Genomic DNA, 19,772 nt, shown 5'->3' on the forward strand with positions numbered 1-19,772 from the left:
CTGCTCTCTTCCTTCAGCCTTGTCTTGCTCAGGGCTTCATTGCTGATAGTCTCTAACCATTACCTCCAGGCCCATTAACCTCTAACTGGTCCCCCCAGTCTCTCTCTAGTTCCTGGCCCACCAAATTCTAATCCCTCAGCCCACCAACCTCTAACTAGTCCCTGGGCCCACCAGCTTTTAACTAATCTCCTAGCCGACCAGTCTCTAAATAGTTTCCCAGCCTGAAATTTCAGCATCTGTAGGTGGAATGGCCAAAGAATTCAATAGCCCTGGTCACTTCTGGATCCCCTCCTCATTCCACCCAGTAGTTTACCTCCAACTGGCTCTGCATCCTGACCACTAAGAACCCTCCACAACAGCTTTTTGCCTCTCTCTGGGCTATTGTCACCCTCTTCTCAGTCTCCTAGTACAGAAGCTCCTCAGTACAGAAGCGACATTTCCTGTCTGGTGAGCTCAGACTGCTCAAGAGGTGTGTCTGGAGACCTCACGCCTAAACTCCCAAGGACGGCCACTGGGGGCAGTACTGTGCACTGAGTCAGGATTCCTAGGCCATCCTCTCCCTTCCCTCCCACACACATACTTTAGGGGTATCCCCACCTAGTGGGTGTTGATACTCTCTCCGCTGTTCAGCCAGCCGTATATAACCCCAGATGCTGAGTATTTATGGGCTCTTTCTCTCTTAACACTAACAGCCCTGAAGCTCTGAGACTTTTGGTGGTAAGTCCCAAATTAACTCTCAGCAGCAGGAGGAACAGACCAGCTGCACCCACATTCCAAGCCTGTCACCTATATAATCTCTAAACAAGGTCATCTGAGTGCTTCAGGCACTCTAAATTCACATGCCAATCAGCCCTTGAGGGGTTGACTGATGGAGGGATGGAGGATGAGGTCTTTCCCCTCCAGCTCGAGCATGCATCTGCCACCCTGTTCAGCCTGTGGTTCTGAGGTGAAGCGGCGGGTAAACAGCTAGCAGATAGTCAGGCTTGTGAAAATATTAGCTTTATTCGGTGGACAAGACTGAAGTCCAAAGCCTCAGCATCAGTTCCAGCCAAAAAGCCCCCCCACCCCCACCCCCCACCCCCCCCCCCCCCCCCCCCCCCCCCCCCGCCTTCCACAGACCCTTGCTTTTATCTCCCAGAATCAGGTACCACCCAATGGTGGGAGCAGAATTAGGGTGAGAGCTGAATGCCAGGTCACACCCTAAGGTAGGGCACAATCACTGATCAGGATGGGGTCAGTAACATAATAATCCCTTTAAAATGTTTACATACACAACAGCCAAAACCAGGGTTGCCTGATAAAAGGGGGGAGGAGAGGTAGAGGGATAAGCCTTGCACCTGGTTGGTCCAGGGTTTGATCCCAGGCAACACAGATGGTGCCTTCAGCCCTGACAAGAGTCATCCCAGAGGGCAGAGTGAGGAGTAAGCCCTGGGTACTACTGGATGTGCCCCCAAAAGCCTACAGAAACAATACAAGGTTGGGGAGAAAGATTGGGCCTGTTATCTTCAAGCTATTCATTTCAGAGTTTTCCCTCTCAGGAATGTCATACTATCATCTAAGCTCCCAAGTCCCTGTACCTCATTCCCCAAACATGCCCAGTCTCCAAATCAGTTTATAGTTCATTGTGTTTCTCTCTTGACTCCACCTGCTTCTCTACATCACCACAACCATCACCTATGTGCTGGCTACCATCAATCCTCACAATCAATGGCCTCCCGTGTTGGTTTCATCTCCTTTTGTCTTTGCACATAGTAGGGTCACAGATGTCACCCTTGTCGAATACTGCATTCGGGGACCAGGGAATTAGCTCAAAGGACTAGTGAGCATGCTTTGCATGAGGGAAGCCATGGCTCCATTAGGCATGGCATGATCCATTGTGCCCACAGTGCTAGGCGGGTGTATTCTCCTTTTCAAAAAAAATTATATATATATAAAACTCCTCAATATAATTTCCAGTCTCGTTTCTCTTGAAGGGCACTAGCACTTTAGTGGCAAAGTCTCTGCAGATGCTCTACCTCTTGCTTTCTCTGAGTGCCCGGCACCTTCCTTCCACGGGTTAGTTTACGTCTCTTTTCAAGCTTCTCTGTATCGGATCCCAGTAATCTTGCCAGTTCATCTGATTCTCTAATTCACTGAACGGTATCACCATCAACTCGTTCGTTCTTTTATTCATTGAATATGTACGCTTTGTTAGCTCTTTGAATTGGCGTCCAACACCATGATACCCGCCTTAACCCCTCTGAAAAAAAACAAAAAGACCAAGAAAATTTCTTCTTTGATGCAAGCGCCGTGCGCTCCCAGCAGTAGCCGCGACCGCCCGTGTCACCAACGCCACAACAGGCCCCGGAAATCCCTTAGTGCCTCGCGCGCGGGAATTCTGGGAATTGTAGTTTTCGGCCGGGTCGGGTTCCGGAAGGCGCAGGCGTCGTCGGCCTGCAAATTCTCAGTGCGCATGTGTCAAGCGGCGCGCAGGGAAGACTGCGCATGTCCGGAGGCGGGCCCGCAGCCTGGGAGGCTGAGCGCAGCGTCGGAGGAAGCACCGTAGCTTCTGCGGGTGGTCGAGGCTGCGCCCCGCGTTTGCTGCGACCATGGCCGGGAGGGGAAAGCTCATCGCGGTGATCGGAGACGAGGACACGGTGACTGGCTTCCTGCTCGGGGGCATCGGGGAGCTGAACAAGAACCGCCACCCGAATTTCCTGGTGGTGGAGAAGGACACCACCATCAATGAAATCGAGGACACTTTCCGGTAAACCCAGACCCTGGATCCGGGCGGGGAGTGCAGTGGGCTTCCAAACCTTGGACTCAACCCGCAGAGGGGGTGAGGGCACTTCTGCACCCACTCACTTCTCACATGACCCAGTGCCAGAAAAGAGGAAAGGAAATAGAGCTGGTGATGGGCCCCAGTGGTCTCCGTGCATCGGGAGTGCCCAGCTGGGCCGCGTCTCTCCTGGCCCTCGCCCCTCCAGCTGTCCCCCTCCTTGGCCCTCTCCACCCAGGCCTTTCCTCCCTTGCCCTCATCTACCTCGCCCTCACTTCCCTGGCTCTCAGCTACCCTAGATCACCTCCCTGTCCTCTATCTCCATATCCCATCTTCCCATTAGCTCTTCGGGCCAACCCCTGCATTTCTTTCTTTTTAAAATGATAGCTTTATTTAAGCACCATGATTACATATTGTTTATAATTGGGTAATCCCCAGCATTTTTAACACCCAACTCTTGTGAGTTGACACCTACTTGCTTGGACCAGAATTGGCTTGTGTGTTTTGTTTTTCCCTCTCCCCCTGCACGAAATGGCCCTGTAAGGGAGGAAGGGATTCACCAACCACTGGTGAGAATAGAAAAATTCTGGATCAGAGCAGTAGTACTGTGGGTAAAGTACTCGCTTGTCTCGCATGTGGCTGAACTGGGTTCGATCCTTGGCATCTTGGAGCACAGAGCTGGGAGTAACTCCCCACCCCCGAGCATTGCCATGTATAGTCCAAAAATTTCACAACAAGAGTGGTAGTGTACAGGCATGCTCCTTAATTTAAAAAAAAAAAAAAAAAAAGTGCCCAAATAGGGGCCGGAGTGATAGCACAGCAATAGGGCATTTGCCTTGCACATGGCTGACCTAGGATGGGCCTCGGTTTGATCCCAGAGTCCCACATGGTCCCCCAAAGCCAGGGGCAATTTCTGAGCGCATAGACACGAGTAACCCCTGAGCGTGAGTCACCAGTTGTGACCCAAAAAAAAAATAAATAAAAAAGTGCCCAAATATTATGGAGCCAGCACCACCACACTCCTTCTTTCCTGGCCTTTAATGGGTTCCTGCATCTAGTATCACAAATAAATCACTCTTGGCTGTTTTCCCATAAACAGCCCTGCCCCTCAGGGTCTGACTGAAACCAGTTTCCACTGCCCTTGGGGTGGGAAGGCCCTTCTTTGCAATCTAGTCAAGTGATTCAAGTCACTGGGAGAACAGGAGGACAGATTTTATACCAAGAGTGGGATAGGAGAAATAGTATAGTGGGTAGGGCACTTGCCTTACATCTAGCTGATCCAGATTTCGTTCTTGGCACATAAAGTCTTGAGCACTGTCAGACTTTCCATGGCCAAAAAACACAAAATGAGTGGCCATGTTTTGTTTTGTTTTGTTTTGTTTTTTGTGGTTTTTGGGTCACACCTGGCAGTGCTCGGGTTACTCCTGTCTCCATGCTCAGAAACAGCTCCTGGCAGGCTCAGAGGACCATATGGGACGCCAGGATTCGAACCGATGACCTTCTGCATGAAAGGCAAACGCCTTACCTCCATGCTATCTCTCCGGCCCCGAGTGGCCATGTTTTAAATCCAAATTTAAAATTGTTCTGAATAAATGAAGGGGCAGGTGGACAATCACAGGAAAGATTCAGTCTTGTGGAAAGTATGTTTTGCTCTTTCCATTACTTCGTACCCAACTTCCTCTCTGATCTAACCCCCACTTTCTTGTGTATAGTCCTTGAGGTCTTGAGTGTATCATCAGTCCTTCCCCTACATTTTGGGAGAAAGATTTGGGTTTGGAGACTACAGGGATATTTAGGTGCTACTCCCACCTCAGTGTTGAGGGTCACTCCAGGTGATGCTTGCAGAACCATGCAATACCAGGGATCAAACCCAGGCCTCCTACATGCAAAGCATCTGCTCCAGCCCATTGAATTCTCTCTCTAGACCCTGGTTACTATTATTAGTCTCTCCCTTTATTACCTCAAAGCAGCATATGGAAGTCACTGCTAGGCTAGATGAAGTTTTAATCTCCAACTCTCTTGGGAACCTTACAGGCACAGGAAGTTGATGTCATCCTTGGCTCTTAGCTTATGTGTGTGTGTGTGTGTGTGTGTGTGTGTGTGTGTGTGTGCGCGCTCGCGTGTGTGTACACACACTATATATATATAATTTAGACGTTTAAATTCAGTACCTCACACACAAGGCATAAGCACTCTTGCTGAGTTACAAGTCCTTTTTGTTTTTTTGTTTTTGGATCACACCTCGAGGTGCTCAGGGGTCACCCCTAGCTCTCAGAAATCACTCAGAATCGCTCATGGCAGGTTCGGGGAACCATATGGTCTGTCGTGCTGTCATGGGTCAGCTGCGTGCAAGGCAAGGACCCTACCATTGTTCTATCATTCCGGCCCCATACAAGTCTATTTTTATTTATTTTGGCCATACATGGTGGTTGGCCATTGGCCTCCTCTTGGCACACTGCTCAGAGGTCACCCCTAGTGGTGCTCAGGGAACCATGTGGTGCCAGGGATGGAACCCAGAACTTCCACATGTAAAGCATGCATGCTAACCCTTTGAATTAGCTTCTTGGGTCCCCTTCCCTTCATTATGGTGGCAGTTGTTGTGATCTCTTTTTTTTTGTGTGTGTGTGATCTCTTAGGGTCTCTCTCTCTCTCTCTCTCTCTCTCTCTCTCTCTCTCTCTCTCTCTCTCTCACACACACACACACACACACACACACACACATACACATACATATACAGTTGAAGCCCTTAGCTTTTGGAGTTTTGGGGTTGTTGTTTTATGGTTTTGTATTTTTGGTCATACCTGACGATGCTTAGGGCTTACTCTTGGTTCTGTGCTCAAATGGCGGGGCTCTGGGGACCATCTGCGGTACCAGAAATGGAACCAGGGTTGGCATCTGTGAGACAAGTAACCCCTGTACTATCTCTCTGACCATTAAGAGGGTTTTGTTGTTATTGTATTGGGGGTTGGGGATACGTGTGGATGTTCAGAGCTTACTCTAGTGATGCTCAAGGGTTTACTTCTGGAGCTGCCTCTGGAATCAATCATGGTGGGTTTGGGGAACCACATGGGGTCCAGGGAATTAAACACAGGCCAGCCACATTCAAGTCAAGCTGTACTATCGCTCCAGCCCCATTTATTTTTTTTTTGTTTTAGGGTATACCAGGTAGTACGTTGGGGTCCATCCAAGGTCCATGCTCGGCCCTGTTGCCTTATGTCTCTTGGCTCAGATGAAATTCATTTTGAATCGGAAGGACCTTTCTCCTTCCCCTCTGTGCTCTAGGGGCCAAGCTGTCACTCTTCTGCAGTGGGAGCAAGCTGCCCGGAACTCCCCATTCTCCTCTCCCCACAGGCAGTTCCTGAACCGGGATGACATCGGCATCATCCTCATCAATCAGTACATCGCCGAGATGGTGCGACATGCCCTGGATGCACATCAGCGCTCCATCCCCGCTGTGCTTGAGATCCCATCCAAGGAGCACCCGTATGATGCGGCCAAGGACTCCATCCTGCACAGGGCCCGGGGCATGTTTACTGCAGAGGACTTGCGCTAGGTTCTCCCCCTAGCCCTACAGCCCCTCCCGAATGCCAGGCCTTTCTTTCAGCTCACCACCTGCCCTTCAGTCACCAGCCTCTGGCTTCCAGGTCCCTGCCCTTCTCCGTTCCATTGAGAGACCAGATAAGATGCTTGCAGGTTTCTGGGGTGCTGCCATTAAAACCAAGACTGCTTAGGGTACGGGGGAACCTGACTGTCTTCTCTCTCTGCTCCCTCCTCCCTGTGCTGTTACCTTAATGTCATTATTGATGTGAAATGAATGTCTTTGTGACTTCTTGACCCGGGCTCGGTGATGGAAAGGACTGTGCAGGAGGGAAAGGGCTGTGTTGGGATTAGATGAGCAGGGCTGGCCCCGAGCTAAGAAACAGTGGGCCTGGAAGGTAGGGCCCTTGCTCAAGGCCCAGTCCCCTAAAACAAAGGGCACTGGCAGGCAAAGAAGAAAAAGGAACAGAAGGGAGCCCTGCTCTGTGACTTGGGATATCTTGGGCTGGGAAGGGGCCTTATCTTAAGGATCAGAAGCAGAAAGTACAGAGGCCTATAGTCCTAGAGCCAGATGCCTTCAAGAGATTAGGGGATTAAAGGTTGGCCAGTGGTGGTCTGAGCTGCAGCTGGCCCAGGAACCGAGGCCCAGGAGGGTGACTGAGACCTGGCCCTGTGTGAGGTGAGGCTGGTTGCCAGGTGACGGCTTGGGCCACCCCACCTGCTGCCAGTCCTCTGCCTGTGGGGCTGCCCATAGCAGCAGCCCCTGCTGCCAGCCATCATGGCGCGCCCACTCATCATGGATTCCCTGCAGCAGAACTTCTGGAGGGAGAACTATATGAAGGAGAAGATGTTACGCTGTGAATGGCACCGCAAGTACAGCTCAATGGTGAAGGCCAAGCAGGCTAGGGCTGCAGCCTGCCTGCCCCTCAAACTGCCCACTTTACACACCAAGTTACCCCCGTCACCTTCTCCTTTACCTGCCCCCCAAGCTGTACCAGAGAAGGTACCTAGCACTGTCCAGGCACCTCCTATTCAGTCTGAAATGCAGCCAGTCCCAGCTGCCGTCCGAGCCCTGCTGTACGAAGGCATCTCCCACGACTCCCAGGGCCGCCACCAGTATCTCAACACCCGGAAACTGGATCTGCCTGAGAAGCGCTACTACTTTCCTGTCACCACCAACTTCACATATGGCTGGCAGCTGGGTGAGCCTGCCCTCTAGAAATGCTGCCCCCTACACACTCACCAGCCACCTGCCCCGAGCCAGGCCTTGCTCTCACACCAGGCACACGCGAGTGGGGGTACTCTTTCTGGGGGTGTATGTTCTCGTGGAGGGTTGGCCCACAGATGAGGGCAAGGGAATACCCAAGAGGGACAAGTTCCAGGGTGGCTCTGGGCAGGGATCTCCCCCTTACAGGGAGGTGGGGGCCTAGGGCTTTAAGGTGGACAAGGACTGATTTAAGTGGAATAATCCATAAAGACCTCTGACAGCCACATTTTCATTCAAAAACTAAATGACAAGGGCTTGGATTTCATCTTCAGCATGAGGGAAAGCTACTGGAAGGTGGGGAGGGGTGAGGGATGGAGACAGTTAAGCAGATCAAGTGAGTAATTTACTAACAAAAAATAGGGCCATGAAAGGGCTTAACAGGCTGGGATGCAGGCTTTGCATGAGGGAACCCCAGATTTGATCCCTAACATGATGTAGCTCCTTACACGGTCCTGGGAGTGGTACCATGCAATATAAAATAACCTTGTAGCCAGGGATAGGACTCAAAAGGGTGGGCCTATGCCTAGCTTAGCTCACCACACAACATCACTTAGTACATCCCTTGTGGGCCCTGATCCTGCTGGGCATGGCTCCTTTAATAATAAAAATAGGGCCCAGAGAGATAGCACAGCAGCGGTTGCCTTGCAAGCAGCCGATCCAGGACCAAAGGTGGTTGGTTCGAATCCCGGTGTCCCATATGGTCCCCGGTGCCTGCCAGGAGCTATTTCTGAGCAGACAGCCAGGAGTAGCCCCTGAGCACCGCCGGGTGTGACCAAAAAAACCAAAAAAAAAAAAAAAAAAAAAAAAAAAAAATATATATATATATATATATATATATATATATATATATATATATATATATATATATATATATATATCCAATGCCAGAAATGTAGCTCAGTGGCAGAACACAGATCCTGGGGATGGTCCCTGGCACCACAAACAAAATTAACCACTTTGTTGGGGCTTGGAGCAATAGCACAGCAGAGATGTCATTTGCCTTGCATGTAGCAAACCCAGCTTGATCCTTGGCATCCCGTCTGATTCCCCCAGTCACTTCCAGGAGTGATTCCCGAATGAAGACTCAGGAGTGAACCCTCAAGCTATGCCAGATGTGGTCCCTAATCATTCTGTAGTAGGCAATGTTTTTCTTTTCTTTTTTTTTTTTAGTTTTTGGGTCACACCCGGAGTGCTCAGGGGTTACTCCTGGCTCTATGCTCAGAAATCGCTCCTGGCAGGCTCAGGGGACCATTCTGCATGCAAGGCAAACAGCTTACCTCCATGCTATCTCTGGCCCCAGGCAATGTTTTTTCTAAGGGCAAGTATAAACACTGGTAGATGAGTCGGGCATCTATTCTGAATCATCCTGGCAAAAGATGTTACTGGTAGGGCCTAAGGTGGTCAGCAGAAGATGGGTTTGGGGGAAGAATTAGTGGGGCCTCAGATACCTTGAATGAGGGGAGAATGCTGAAGGTCTTGAAACAACTAGCACCCAGGCAGTGGAGGACTGGGACAGGGGTGGTGTTTGATGACCACTGCCAATGGGAAGTGCTCTGGAGTGAAGAAGCCAGAGTTGAAAGTACATAATGGGAGATGATCAGAGCCAAGGTGCTATTGAAAGTCCCAAGAGTAACTAGGGTACTCCAGAATCTGGGAGAGAGGGTGGGGGAGAAGGCTGGCTGTCCATGGGAGCAACTCTGCTTTTTCTCTACAGTGATGTCTCGGTGGGATGGTTTGCGGTTATGCTAAGGTGCAGTTTAGGGAATGTGGGAGGACTTTAGGGGGCTGCAGTGTGAGGCTGTGTTCCTGTGCTGTCCATGGCTGTGAATTTTAAGTAAAACTGGATCATGAGTCTCTACGAATTGGGGCCTGCAACAACAAAAAGTAAAAGTAGGTGATTGGGGATAAGCAGAATTTAGCTTTTAAAAAAGCACACTACATGTTCCCTCGGGCCCTTATGGGTGAGGTGTATATAGGAACGAACTTTCCCACCAAAGCAGGCAGTGATCCCCTGAGATGGTAAGTGATAGAGCTCTGACAAACACATCTGGCTGGGACTCCTCTGGACTACCAGCTGTTTTCCTAGAAATACTTTTATTTCCACCAGTACAAGGTAGACCCAACCAAGGTGGGGCTTCCTTCCCGAGGCCATGGCGCCCTGCTTAGTGTTCAGTTCCAGAAGCTCATTTTCCACCCCTTGGGTCTTTCCTCAGGCCCAGTGGAAAAGCGCGATATGTACTCCTGCAAGATGTGTCGCCTGGAAACTTTCTTCCGAAAGAATGGAGCATTTGCCTTTCTCGATCCCTGAGATTTGGCTCTCTGGTGGGCTGGAGAGAAGGAATAACACCACCTAGGGCTGGAGAGAAGGAATAATACCACCTAGTGGAGAGAAATTGAGTGTGTGTGTTTGTGTGACCGTGTTGTGTGTCCGTGTGTCCTCTTTTGGAGAACTCGCATCTCTTTCATCGCCCTCCTCAGGATTCAGCAATGACGAGACGGTCTGGGAATGGGCCTGCACTACTCTGCAGCTTCAGGCTCCGCAGCGCCCGGGAGCCACAGTAGTTGCTGGAAGTTCTGAGTGCTCCTGGGGAGAGGGCGGCTGTCACCCCAGCAGCCAGAGAAAGGGTATCCCCAACACACCCACACAAGCCGCCTCCTTCCCTCTCACCTGGCGCCCTGGGCCCGCAGCCTCCCAGTCCTCTCTTGGTGCACCTGCTGGAGCTGCTCCCGCAGCGCTCGCCGTTGCCCCTCCGCGTCGTCCTGGGACAACACAGAGCGCTGAGTCTGCCGTTAGGGGGCAGCAGAGAGCGGGCGGTGTGTGTGTGTGTGTGTGTGTGTGTGTGTGTGTGTGTGTGTGTGTGTGTGTGTGTGTGTGTGTGTGTGTGTGTGTGTGTGTTTTCACATCCAGAGGTGTGTGTGGTACATGTCTTACATGTTAGAAGCTGAATCTGATTGAATGGAGACCCCAGGGTGTGTGTGTACACATCTTACCTGTAGTGGAAGCTAAGCCTGCTGGAATGGAGGACCCAGGATGTGTGTGTGCACATGTCTAGGGATGTGTGTGTGTGTGTGTGTGTGTGTGTACACGCCTTACCTATAGTGGGAGTTGAGTGGAAGCCCTAGGGTGTGTGTACACATCTAATCTGTAATGGAAGCTGAGTCTGCTGGAATAGACCCAGGGATGTGTGTGTGTGTGTGTGTGTGTGTGTGTGTGTGTGTCTTACCTGTAGTGGGAGCTGAGTGCTGGGATGGAGGCCCCAGGGTGTGTGTGTGTGTGTGTGTGTGTGTGTGTGTGTGTGTGTGTGTGTGTGTGTGTGTGTGTGTGTGTGTCTTACCTGTAGTGGAAGCTGAGTCCGCTGGAGAGGAGGCCCCAGGGGGTGAACCCGACACCGGCGGTTCCTGGCGACGCGCAGGCCTTCAAGGACCTGGAGGGGGCGCTGTCAGCCGCGGAGCCTCGCAGCCACCCCACCGGGCCTCAGTGGCCCCCCAGCCCCGCCGAGCTGCCGCGCACCCGCAGGCGCTGGAGCTCCCGGTCCTGCCCCCGCCGGCGCCTGGCCGCGCCCTGCAGCTCCAACAGCCGCCGCAGAGCCGACGCCTGCTGCGCGGCGCTCACGTCGGGGAAGCGGGGCCTCGCGCTCTTCGGGGCCTCCGGGGCCTCAGCGCCAGCAGCTCGGGGCTCTCCCGCGGCGCCCACCCGCAGCTCCAGGGCCTCGCCAGCCTCTGGCTCCGGGTTCCCTGCGGATGCCTGCAGCCCCGGCAGATGGCGCCCCGGCGTGGGGTGCCTGGCGGCTGCTGCGAGACCCTCCTGCGGCCCGGAGCTCCGTGTGCTGCCGGCCTCTGGCGTCGCAGCATCTGGACTCAGGAGCAGGACTGGGTGGGGATCCCCCGCTGTCTCCTGCTTGGGCCCGGCATCTTGGCCCTGCAGCTGCTGGCCGGTCCTGCCCTGGGCACCCAGGACCCCCCTTCCCCCAGGCTGCTGCATCTCCTCCCCCAGCGAACTGCCCAAGGGCCCCGGAATGTCCAGGGTGTTGCCCTCCTCCTGAGCCTGTGAGCTACGGCCCCCCGAAAACAGAAGGCTCTTTGCTTCCTGTCCTTCACCAGACTCTTCCAAGGCCCCTGTCCTCGGGCTCTTTCCCCTCTGACCTGGGGGAACCTCTTGGCTCTGGCCCTGGGGGCCCTCCCTCCTCTGACTCTTGGGAAGTTTGGGTTCCGGCTTGTTTGGGTGGGCTTGTTCCCTCTGGCCCTGGGACGTCTCTTCCCGGCCCTGAGGCCACTTCTCCCTCTGGCCCCGAGGAACTTCAATCCTCAAGAGTTTCTCAAGCTCTGCCAGGTCCTGGTCCCTGTCCCAGCCCAGCACCCAGGTTGGGTATCTGGGTTCTGGCAGGCCTGAGGACTTTGGGGCATTCTGGGCCACCATTTCCGCTTCGTCCCTCCAGGTGAGGTCCTGAAAAGAAAAATCACGGTTTCCTCAGCTTCTTGAGAGTGGGTCCCTGTAGCAGGGTTACCTCCCACTCTCCTCATAACAGAAGATGACCTGCATCCCTCCCAGCAGCCTCCTACCAGGCGGCCCAACCCCGTCTTCTGAGAGTCCCATGCTGCACCCTTTACCTTGTACTCAGAGCTCCCTAGTTCTCCTGAGCTATCACAGCAGCAGTTGGACTTGAGCTCCTGTAAGCCTTCTGAAGGGGACAGACCAAAGTGAGTTTGGGGGGAGGGGAGTCTCTGTCCATGTCCCCTTCACACATTCCACCTTCCCAAAACCTAAGCCCAAGAGCGTCCACTCAGGATGAGGGGTTCCCTTGGGACTTGACTTGAAGGTGGCCAGAGGTCACCATTCCAGTCTTCTGTGTCAGTTGGGGCCTGCCTGCCAACAGCAAACCCCATCTCTGTAAGTGTAGAGAGTGTTTGCCAGGTTTCATGGGGCCTAAGGACACTCCCACTTCACCCACGTGTTGTCCTTCCAGAACTATGAAGAAGCCTGTTGTGTGCTCTGCAGTGTTATATAGAAAAATCCTCTGGAGTGAGCCAGAGGTGGCTCAAAGGGCTGGTATGTCTGGCATACAGAGTCCCAGATTTGATCACTCCTGGGGAATGACCCCCTAAAAAAGAAAAGAAAATCGTCCTTAGGTTATCCTAAGTGGCATGGCCTAATGCCCATCAGTAAAAGTATGGTAAAACAAAATGCCTAAAAGGGGGGAGGGAAAGAAAAAGGAAAATAGTGACTGCCATAGAGGCAGGTCTGGGCAGGAGGCAAACAGGACATTGGTGGAGGAACATAAAGGGATAAAGGGATTGGGGTTGGGACATTGTATTCCTGAAACTAAATCATAAATAATTTTGTGGGCCCGGAGAGATAGCACAGCGGCGTTTGCCTTGCAAGCAGCCGATCCAGGACCAAAGGTGGTTGGTTCGAATCCCGGTGTCCCATATGGTCCCCCGTGCCTGCCAGGAGCTATTTCTGAGCAGACAGCCAGGAGTAACCCCTGAGCACCGCCGGGTGTGGCCCAAATACCAAAAAAAAAAAAAAAAAATTGTAACTTTTATTCCATGGAGATTCAATTAAAATTATTATTATTGTTGTTGTTGTTGTTGTTGTTGTTTTTGGGCCATACCTGGTGGCACTCAGGGCTTACTCATGGTTCTGCACTCAGAATCACTCCTGAGGAGGCCGGAGTGATAGCACAGTGGTAAGGCGTTTGCCTTGCACGCAGCCAACACATGACAAACCCCAGTTCGAATCCTGGCATCCCATATGGTCCCCTCAGCCTGCCAGAAGCGACATCTGAGTGCAGAGCCAGAAGTAACTCCTGAGCACTGCCAGGTGTGACCCAAAAACCAAAAAAAAAAAAAAAAAAAATTCACTCCTGGGGCTGGAGAGGTGGCACAGTGGTAGGGTGTTTGCCTTGCATGCGGCTGATCCAGGACAGACCTCACTTTGATCCCTGGCATCCCATATGGGGATGCAAATAGCCAGGAGTAACCCCTGAGTGTCACCAAGCCCAAAACAACAACAAAAAAAAAAAAAGAAAAGAAAAGAAAAGAAAAGGAAGAAAGAAAGAAAAAAATCACTCCTGGTGAGGCTCAGGGGACCATATGGGATGTTAGGAATAGAACCGCAATCTGTCCAGGATTGGCCATGTGCAAGGCAAATGCTCTACCATTGTGCTATTGCTCCAGCCCTAAAAAAACATTATTTTTAAGAAGAAAATCCAGGGCCCGGAGAGATAGCACAGCGGCGTTTGCCTTGCAAGCAGCCGATCCAGGGCCAAAGGTGGTTGGTTCGAATCCCGGTGTCCCATATGGTCCCCCGTGCCTGCCAGGAGCTATTTCTGAGCAGACAGCCAGGAGTAACCCCTGAGCACCACTGGGTGTGGCCCAAAAAAAAAAAAAAAAAAAAAAAAGAAAAGAAAGAAAGAAAATTCAAACATGCTTGTAATCATGGTGCTTAAATAAAGATATTTTAAAAAAGAGAAAAGAAGGAAGGAAAGAAAAAAGAAAGGGAAAGAAGAAAGAAAGAGAAAGAAAGAAGAAAACCCGGGGCCGGAAAGATGGCATGGAGGTAGGGCATTTGCCTTTCATGCAGAAGGATGGTGGTTCGAATCCTGGCATCCCATATGGTCCCCCCGTGCCTGCCAGGGGCGATTTCTGAGCATAGAGCCAGGAGTAGCCCCTGAGCATTGCCAGGTGTGACCCAAAAACAAAACAAACAAACAAAAAGAAAAAAAAAAAAGAAAAGAAGAAAACCCTCCTTAGCTCTTTTTGGTTTGTTTCTGATGACATCATATTAGAATTCCAGAAATGAAATTTCCAGGCTCTGGCTACAAGTGCCCAAGATTTTAGAATAGACAAAAAGCACTTAAAAAGGAACTGGTATTAGAAAAAAATAAAAGGAGCTGGTATGTCACTGCAGCCTTTCAACTGTGTAGGAAACAGAAATTCCACACACACACAACTTCCAAATGCACCGGATTTCAGGTCTTAGACTGAGAACTTGCACAAGAAAACCCTTTGGTATGCGTCAGGCCCACTTTTGTGAAAAGAAGGCTTTTGATGAGTTTCTAAACAAAGGCGCCTAAGAAGATTCCTCAGCCTTTGAATTTATTGCCATGAACTGAGAGACAATGACATCCTACCCAGACCTTTGCCTTTTTGGGCCTGCTATCCCCTGAACAAGAAACTGGAGTGAATTCTGTGTCCCTCAGAAAGATTTCATGGGTACTCGCCTGTTCTTTCCCAGGGAACAATGAAAAACTCGTGGCTTTCCAAGATTGAGCAGACTTGAGAGTGTGAATAGGCTGAAGTGAATAGGCTGAAAGCCCAGCAGCTGTGAGCTCTTGAATTTCATGGCCTCATTAGTGTCTCACTAGCCTATGAGTTTCTCAGGGAGGGGGCCTGGGGTGAAGGCCAAGTTTCTCTTGCACTTAGGGACTGGCATGAAGGTGGCAATAAATAAGTGACATGGAGCTAGGACTTATCATTCACCTTGGGCAGCCAGGTACAGTCCCTTTGGGGACTCTCCTCCACCAAGCTCCATCTTACTTCAGATTTGGTGGGGACATAGTTGGCATTCAGTTGCAAGGTGTCAGTCAAAGGATGAGGAGTCTGGGGGAAAGACAGTCTAGACACTGGGCTAAGGTCTTCTCTGTTCCCTGTCAAGTCTGGCCACCCCAACCTGGACCCCTGTCAGCATACCAGGTGTGGGCTCTGCAGGTCGGCTTGCATATCTTGTATCACTTCCAGCTTTCTCCACATCTGTATTCTGCCCCCTGCAAGGGTGCCAAGGCTGCCTCAGAGCTGTGTCCTGCTGCTCTGGAAGGGGTGAGCAGTCTATGCTAGTCTCCCCAGCCCCAACCCACAGCTAGATCCCAGGAGCCAGGAGCTGGTGTGTGTGTGTGTGCATGTGTGTGTGTGTGTGTGTGTGTGTGTGTGTGTGTGTGTGTGTAAGAGTGAGAGAGTGTGTATGTATGCATATATATGAATATGTGAGTGTATGAGTTTGTGTATATATATAAAGTATGTGTGTCATGTGAAGACTGTGTACATGTGAGTGTAAGCATGTGTGTATATGTATGTGAGTGTTTTAGTGTGAGTGTTTGTGTATGTATCTGTTTCCCAGGGTCTTTGAGAGGACAAATGAATGAGGGACCAAGTAGGGGAGAGGGCAGGCTCTGGAAGGAGATGGGAGCGGAGTCTCTGCTAGCCCTTTTGTGTAACACAATTCCTGGGAGAAAGACTCACCCCTGTGACAAGGGACTGCTGATGGTCAGGGAGTCCATGGCTTGGTGCAAGGAGTGCAGCCTGGAACTCTGGAAAGGGTGGTGGGGGGTCCTGTCCACAGTGCCCTGTCCTAGGAGGACGGTCAGACCCTCCCTCCCCCAACAGCCTGTTCTTGTGTGACTGCCTCACTTCCCCTGCCTGGCAGGAGCAGGGACGCCTCTCCCCTCTCGCTGCCCATTTGAGTCCAGCTGTACTGTCCCACCATGTGGCCTGGACTTCCTGGGTGCTCCCTACCAAAATCCTCTCCTCCTGGAGGGAAAGGACAGTGGCTGGTGCTGCTCTGGGGTCTCTCTGGGCTTACTCACTGCAGCCATGGTTCACACTTCTAGACATCTCCACAGCTGATTGAACCCCTAGATCTCTGTCTATCTGGATCCCCTGGACCCCTGTTCATCTGAATTCCTCTGTATCTCCTTTTAGCCCTGGAGCCCCCTCCATACATATTCCCTGGAAGGAAGGAAGGATCCTTTGGATCCTGCCCTGTCTCTAAAGCCCACACTCCTACTTCCTGACCCCCCTCACACCCCGCATGCCCCAACTTACCCTACTCCGCAGCAGCTCAGAGCCCCCAATTGTGCTACCCTGAGGCATGTCCCACTGGCTTCGCACCTTCATGTCCCACAGATTGTGAAACTGGACCTGAGGGGGCCAGAAGAGGCCCAGCCCAGCCCCCGTCAGTAGCTCCAAGTCCCATAGAAGCTGCAGAAAGATGGAGTGCAGGGTCTGAGGAAGTTGCTGTCCTCCTCCCGCCACGTCCCCCAGCCAGTCCCTACCTGTTCCTGAGCCCACTGGCTCTGCTCCATCTCCAGCAGCAAGACCAGTAGCTCCAAGCCTGAGGGACAGGCCCAACTCTGGCATGTATGTGTGCCAACCCTGCACCCCAAGAATTAGAGCCCAGCCCCCATCACCTGCTGCAGTGCAGCCTGGAGCTGGCTCAGGCCAACAGACCACTTAAAGAGGCACTGGTACAAAGCCAAGGTCTGCTTGGGCTAGCAAGAGAGCCTGAAACACCCTGTCATAGCTGCTCCATGGAGAGGGCCCCAGGACCCCTGCATGTTCTGCTGCAGGAGCTTGCAGAGCCCAGGAGGCTGGGAGTGGAGGAGACAAAGCCCTGAACTCAATAATTTAGGGCCTAGACATCTGAGCCAGGTCTGGGCTGAGTCATGTCTCTGCTCCGGCCTCGGCTGGGTTTTATGTCATGTAGAAGCAGTGTGAGGAGAGGAGTGACCTCCTAGAGGGGTGCATATGGCTTGTTTGTGATCCCAGAAGTGTCCAGGTACCCCTGTGCATGTATCAGCCATACATACCCAAGTATGTATGCCCACATGCATATCCCTCTGTGTATCTACCCTTGAACAAACACCAATGTGCATAGATCCATGTGTATATCCTCATAAAACACCTGTGTACATACACCCATGTGTATATCCCTATGTGAAATCCCTCTAAACAGACATCCATATGTATGTACTGATATGCATGACTCATGTCATGTGCACGACCCTGTATACATAACCCCCTAAACAAACACCCATATGCATATGCTCATAGGCATATACTTGTGTGTACATACACCATATGTATATCCCTGTGTGCATATTCTCCTGAACCCATGTATCATGTGCATAAACTTATGAGCATATCCCCATGTGCACACATCCATGTCTTTATCTCTGTGTGGATATACTTGTGTGTATAAATCTCCTATTCACATACTGCATATGTTCACCCATGTGCATATATATCCTCTTGAGCAAACAGCCCCAATGCCCGTGTACCAATCCTGTGTGTTACCTCTGGATATATACCCTTGTGCTTACACACACACTATGAGCATACACCAGTCAACATATACCCATGTGCACCCACACATAGATTATTGGTCTGTAATGCTTGCCCAAGAGATGAACAGCAGATAATAGTTGCCCTCTCTTGTGTCCAGATCCCAAGTAACTTACACATATACCAACAGAGTCCGTGAAGTAGGGGCATCCTTGCTAGAACCAGAGAGTAAGTGATAAGAATGAAGGTGGTGCTGTCCCCTCATCTGGAGGCAGATGGCACATATCTAGGACATGGGTTGAGGGACACATGACCCCGGAGTGCCCACAAAGTCAGATCACAGGCCCAACCATTAGTGAAGGTGCCTAAAATACCAGCCTTGGTCAGAGAAAAGACTCCCAAAAATTCTTGGGGTCAGGGAGATGACTTAGAGTGGGAGTTCCCCACTTCTACCCCCATATCACGTGGTCTCTGAGTATCACTGGGTGTGGGCCCCAAGCAAAACAAAAAAACAAACAAAACAAATCACTTGGAGCCAAGGAGTCAGTACAGGTGTTAAGGCACATGCCTTACGTATGGCTGATGCCAGTTTGATTCCTGACAGTCCATGTTCTCCCAAGAGCTGCTGGGTGTGTCCCAGAAAGTCCCCAGCACAACCAGGCTAACCCGAGTATACCCAGGACTTCAGGGCTGAATAGAATCACAGCTTTGAGTCTTTGTTATTGAACCCCAGCCTGAATAGCCAAGATCACCAGGAGGGGGTCCCTGGGCCTGGAAACTCCCCAAAACAAACAAACAAGAGCTGTCTTTCCTTTCCTTTCTTCCTTCATTCTTTCTCTTTCTTTTCTTTCTTTCTTCTTTTTTTTTTTCTTTTTTCTTTTTTTTTTTTGGTTTTTGGGCCGCACCCAGCGGTGCTCAGGGGTAACTCCTGGCTGTCTGCTCAGATATAGCTCCTGGCAGGCATGGGGGACCATATGGGACACCGGGATTCGAACCAACCACCTTTGGTCCTGGATCGGCTGCTTGCAAGGCAAACACCGCTGTGCTATCTCTCCGGGCCCTCTTCTTTCTTTTTTATTTCTTTCTCTCTTTCAAAAAATAATTTTGCTCTCACCAGGAAACAAATGTATTATGGTCATCTATGTAATATATGGTCTTTATTTTTGGTTTTTGGGCCACACCCGGTGACACTCAGGGGTTACTGCTGGCTATGCACTCAGAAATCGCTCCTGGCTCAGAGGACCATATGGGGTGGCAGGGATAAACCCGAGTCCATCCTGGGTCAGCCATTTGCAAGGCACATGCCCTACCCATGTACAGTGCTATCGCTCTGGCCCCTGTATATATGGTCTTTAAATGAAGTAAGTTATGTATATAAAAAAAGAGACTTCTCAAAGAAATAGGTCTTGGGAAAGTAGCCAATGTGCCCATCTTGTAGGCATAAGGTGACGAGTTCAATGCCCAGCACTGCCCTCATAAGGCCATTGTAATCCTGATAGGCACCACAGCCAAGGGTGCAGGTCACAGTGACAACAGTAGTAAAGGAGAAGTGAAATAAAAAATACAAACAATTGGGCCGGAGAGATAGCATGGAGGTAAGGCATTTGCCTTTCATGCAAAAGGTGATCGGTTCGAATCCCGGCATCCCATATGGTCCCCCGTGCCTGCCAGGAGCAATTTCTGAGCACGGAGCCAGGAGTAACCCCTGAGCACTGCCGGGTGTGACCCAAAAACCACACACACAAAAAAAATACAAACAATTGGGGCCAGAGATAGTATAGTGGATAAGATGCTTGTCTTGTATGTAGCCAAAGTGGATTTGAACTTGGTTCAAATGAGCACAGAGCAAGGAGTGATCAGGGATCACTCCCTTTAGTGTCTCAATTTGGCTTCCTCCCCCCTTTAATACAGTTTCTGTTTCCAAATCCATGTTTTGATACCACAAGGGACTCTTAAAGTGGCTGAGATCTGTGCCTGTGTCCATCCGTGGGGAGTGCATTGAGTGTGAGGTCATCCTGGACCTGGGTTTGAGGAGTCTGTGTGCATGCACACTTGGTTTAATCAGGACCTCACACCTCTCCTGCTCCCCACTGCAGGTCCATCCTACCTCAGGACATTCTGACTCACGCTGCACCACTCAGGGATCCCTA

At 51.2% G+C, this 19,772-nt stretch overlaps 2 protein-coding genes across 2 annotated transcripts; both read left to right on the plus strand.

The window, feature by feature from the left end:
• The first annotated feature begins 2,531 nt into the window (after positions 1-2,531).
• On the plus strand, positions 2,532-6,593 carry ATP6V1F (ATPase H+ transporting V1 subunit F). The gene is made up of 2 exons (XM_049775778.1): positions 2,532-2,746; positions 6,111-6,593. Exons 1-2 carry the CDS (start codon positions 2,589-2,591, stop codon positions 6,310-6,312), a joined length of 360 nt encoding a protein of 119 aa, XP_049631735.1. The 5' UTR covers positions 2,532-2,588; the 3' UTR covers positions 6,313-6,593.
• Positions 6,594-6,829: 236 nt separating this feature from the next.
• ATP6V1FNB (ATP6V1F neighbor) lies at positions 6,830-9,904 on the plus strand. Its single transcript, XM_049775661.1, has 2 exons — positions 6,830-7,498; positions 9,777-9,904. Exons 1-2 carry the CDS (start codon positions 7,075-7,077, stop codon positions 9,869-9,871), a joined length of 519 nt encoding a protein of 172 aa, XP_049631618.1. The 5' UTR covers positions 6,830-7,074; the 3' UTR covers positions 9,872-9,904.
• The last annotated feature ends 9,868 nt before the right edge of the window (positions 9,905-19,772 follow it).

This window comes from Suncus etruscus, chromosome 1, assembly GCF_024139225.1.
Source record: "Suncus etruscus isolate mSunEtr1 chromosome 1, mSunEtr1.pri.cur, whole genome shotgun sequence".
NCBI classification, from domain to species: Eukaryota; Metazoa; Chordata; class Mammalia; order Eulipotyphla; family Soricidae; genus Suncus; species Suncus etruscus.

Bases quoted from the DNA above. Each gene is read 5' to 3' on its own strand.
- ATP6V1F (XM_049775778.1), top strand. From the start codon at position 2,589: ATGGCCGGGAGGGGAAAGCTCATCGCGGTGATCGGAGACGAGGACACG. The intron at 2,747-6,110 runs GTAAACCCAGAC...CTCTCCCCACAG, and splicing joins GAAATCGAGGACACTTTCCG to GCAGTTCCTGAACCGGGATG.
- ATP6V1FNB (XM_049775661.1), top strand. From the start codon at position 7,075: ATGGCGCGCCCACTCATCATGGATTCCCTGCAGCAGAACTTCTGGAGG. The intron at 7,499-9,776 runs GTGAGCCTGCCC...GTCTTTCCTCAG, and splicing joins CACATATGGCTGGCAGCTGG to GCCCAGTGGAAAAGCGCGAT.